This window comes from Limulus polyphemus, unplaced genomic scaffold, assembly GCF_000517525.1.
Source record: "Limulus polyphemus unplaced genomic scaffold, Limulus_polyphemus-2.1.2 Scaffold2722, whole genome shotgun sequence".
NCBI classification, from domain to species: Eukaryota; Metazoa; Arthropoda; class Merostomata; order Xiphosura; family Limulidae; genus Limulus; species Limulus polyphemus.
In genome coordinates, this window is record NW_013668332.1 from 8,988 (window position 1) to 13,022 (window position 4,035).

General features: G+C 33.0%; 1 protein-coding gene across 1 annotated transcript in view; it reads left to right on the forward strand.

Annotated features, from left to right (window-relative positions):
• Window positions 1-4,035, forward strand: part of LOC106467733 — a 12,948-nt gene that overhangs the window by 2,570 nt on the left and 6,343 nt on the right. Inside the window, exons 3-4 of the mRNA XM_013928110.2 lie at window positions 1,520-1,693; window positions 2,478-2,531. Coding sequence (XP_013783564.1) covers window positions 1,520-1,693; window positions 2,478-2,531 — 228 coding nt within the window. The remainder of the gene's footprint in view (window positions 1-1,519; window positions 1,694-2,477; window positions 2,532-4,035) is intronic.

Consider the following 4,035-nt stretch of genomic DNA (forward strand, 5'->3'; position numbering starts at 1 on the left):
CAGTAATGATATATTGTACGGACCCCCCCCCAAATCATTCACACAGTTCTTCCACCATGCACTTCTTTATAGACCATGCTATTCAACTATCCAAATAAATAAAAGTTACTGAGCACCTCCTTCGTGGGACGTAAAGTTCTGCAGATTATATAAACAAAAAGATGAAGAAAGATGGCCTCGATTAAAATATTTCGGACACAATTTTAAGGTCGTTCATTAATGGCTGATAGCTATTACGTGTTCTTCTTTTCTTCACAAAATTTCACACCCGCCATCTTCACATTTTCTCTGATTCACTCAAAACTGCAACAAAAACTTTACTTCTTAAAAGATCTGATAAATCCCTGACGACTACTGGGGCAAAAAAGGTGTTATTATATGAGTAAGTTGAATGTTAATGAGAACATGTTTCTCACAAAATATTTTATTGGTTCCCAACTCGAATGTGTTTTGGGCCAGCTTGTTGACACAGTGTGAACCTACTTAAAAACTTCCTTTTCAACAATATAATATGTATTCAAGATGCCGTCACCTACTGCTTGCTTACACCCGAAATTATTCGTGTAATATATTTATTTATGAGGAGTTTTGGGGGTAATGACATGCTTTATCTCTATATATTTGGTGTGAAACGCTGTCAGTATCCTTGTTTACATAATATACTAGACACAGTTGAGTGACAATAGTTTTGTTAGTAAAGTGATGTTTTATAATGAAAAAGGTTACATCACCTATACTTACAGCGTTTCGACCAAACTACACAATGTTAAAGCGAGCCCGCGAAGCCCTTACTTTGTTTCGAAAGTACACATAGTTCAGTTTATTCATTAATTTGTTTGTTTCTTTTAAGCGTTCAGTTGAACAATCACCAAGTTTTTATATTTCACTTAAATAAGGATGACGTTTCGAGCTAGCGCTCTTCGTCAGATCGCGCAGCTTATAACCCGTACGATCTGACAAAGAGTACTAACTCGAAACGGTATCTTTCTTTAAATAAAAATATAAAAAAACTTGGTGATTGTTCAACCTATTCTTTAATTTCGATATCTTTGTCGCCTATGTGGTTTTAACTACATATTTCTTTTTAAGTGTTCAGCTGCACGATGAAATATCTATACTTTACCCACTGTAAGGATCAAACCCTGAAATTTATCTTTATAATCCCCCAAACTTACAGCTGAGCCATCGTGGCATTAAATTATTAAATCTGCAATTAAGGTTAGTGTATCAAAAAATATATGATTCAAAGTTTATTTTGTATTTTCATTTATCGAAACGGATATTTTGATATACATTTTACCGTTGCTTGATATTCAATGTACGCTTACTGTGTGTTGAAGGACATAAAAATAGTTATATAAACTCAGTTTTCTATCAATATGAGTTATTTACTTTTTAAAGTTGTCTTTGACTCCATATAAACAACAGAAATATTGTAAACTAATGCATTGGCTAGAATTATTTCAAAATTTCTATATTAGTCCTAAATACATAATGTATTTTTATTATTATATATTAGGCTGTACACCGCCTGCAATGGATGTTGAAGGAGGGATATGGGAACCAGCCATTACACGTGCCGGGAAAAGTCTGCAGTTGATGTGTCCAAAAGGTTATGAAATAGCTGGAAAAACACACACCATCAAGTGTCTAGACAGTGGAGACTGGTCAAAACCAACTCCCGTTTGCAAAAGTATAGTTATTTTAATTTTTAATTAACTCAAACATAAAAATACTAGCGTAGATGTAAGCCTTATATGAAGATGCTGTCTTTGTTAAGTAATGCTTGAGGTGAGTATGAAGGAATATGGCTCATTAAACATTGGTTGAAACATTCCTGGCAAACATATTGTAAATTCAGTTATTTATTTTTGTAATAGTTTCAATTGTTTGACAGGTTCTTTTAGATTATTTAGTAAAAGGAAGAATACTGAGTTTAGTTCACTTAATGATAACAAAAAGCATTTTATTATTAGTTACAGTCTCCATGGTTTTACATAACTAACGCCTAACCCATTACGCGCTCACTACGTGATATTAAACCTCCCTCTTGCCAAATAACAATACAAACATCTAAATTTAAAACATGATCATTGAATAGAACTTCCCTTTGCTGATAAACGCAAAGCTTCACAATGGTCTATTTATGCTGCTCTCACCCCGAATTTCTAATGTTATAAACCGTTACGCTTACTACAGAAGGGTGAATAATATTTAATGCTTTCGGTTGTGTAAAGTTAAAAAAAATGTTGTGCAACTTGAAGTAAAAAAAAATAACTGTTTATAAAGCACAATTCATTGTAACGGCTTAACATCTACAAAACCGTTAAAGTTTTCCTGTTATATTTTACTGAGAATTCTTGTTTCTTTCTCAGTAATATAATTTTATAAATGGTGTGTTTATATGTATGTATGTATATCTGATTTCAAATCACTTGGGTTAGACGTTTGATTTTAAAAAAAATGTATTCCCTCAGAAGTTGAAGAAACTGCATTTACGTGGGCCCATTTGTCAGCAACCCAAATTATGAGTAAGTAAAAAATGTATCGTTTTTATAACATGAAAACTAACACAGAGTCAAGAAGGACTTTACGTTCACATTGAATACAAAAAATCGTGCGAAGACACAGAGTTAGTGCTTTAATTATAAAAGGATTTTAATATATTATTTTGGATTGTGAGAGTTGTTGAAACTTAAAAATAATAATAATTTAAGTTTGAATAGTTCATAATAGTTCATATATATTATGTACTTACTTTGCAATTCTTCTTTCGTAAACCAAAGAGAACAACGGTTATTGTTTTACTTTTTTTCGGTATTCGAGAATAGTAGTAATTCGTTTTAACAATCACGATTAAACTAAGCCTATTCTCGTAATACATAATAAGTACGTTCGCTTTATAACGGGAGGATCGGCAGGACGAATTACGAAGTGATATTGAATGTAATTGAACTGACTGAGTTTAAGCAAAGAAATAAATAGATTGAACACAATGTGTAACAAAATCAAAACAATCTTTATTTATTACCAAACACAGGGTGTATATTTGCTTTCACTTGATTCAGGAATTGATTAATTTGTTTTCTTCATTTTAATCAGTCTATTTAAGATAAGGAACAAGAGTGCTTACGATATCGATATCTATTCCAGAATGTTTAAATCTAAAGTTTCTTAGTTAACGAGAAACGTCGGATTTTCCCATAAAGACTAATACTAACCTCGTGATTGGTCATTCTCGCTCAAACATAGGGGAGACGTAAGTGCGAGATACCACCTAACCTACAATTTTAGAACACTGGCTGTTCGTATTGTTACGTCTCCGTTTGTTAATTAACTTTCCGTAACTTCGTTCCGACGAAACTTTAGCGACACAAGTCCTTACTTAATAAAACTGGTTTATTCTTTCCGAATATAACTCTACGATATGCAGTCAGAGAGTATTATTGAGCACGTTTGTTGTTATAGCGTTTGTTTTAGCGCGATTGTTGAAATTAAGTGGATCAGTTACTCACTGTCTAAACACACACTATCTTGTCCCGTCACGTTGTCACCCTCTTTTATATACCAGACTACCCTATATCTAGTAAATGTTAGAGTATTCGCCAAGGTACAGGATAGTTCTAGAAACGTGGCGTGACACTAGTCATGTGACCTCGCTGACGCAACAATATATATATAAAATAAACTGTTTCGTTTAGAGTTGACACCACAAATGTATCCTATTGGTTACTGAACGACTAAACACATTTTTACTATAATTTGTTTTTAAAACGAAAAGCTACACAATGGACTATCAGCACTCTATTAATTGCGGGGGAGTCGAACCCCGGGTTTTAGCACTGTAAGTCCGTAACATTACCTGAGGACTTATATTGTACTAACCAATGCCCTGGAAAGCTTATAAGTTTTTTTTGAAAGCAAATGTACGTCAGAGGTTTTAGAATTTTTCATATTGAAATAATAGTGTGATGTAATTTAATTTATTGCTTGGATATATGCCAGTCAATTCAAGCGTTTTGTGGAAGGTAGTAT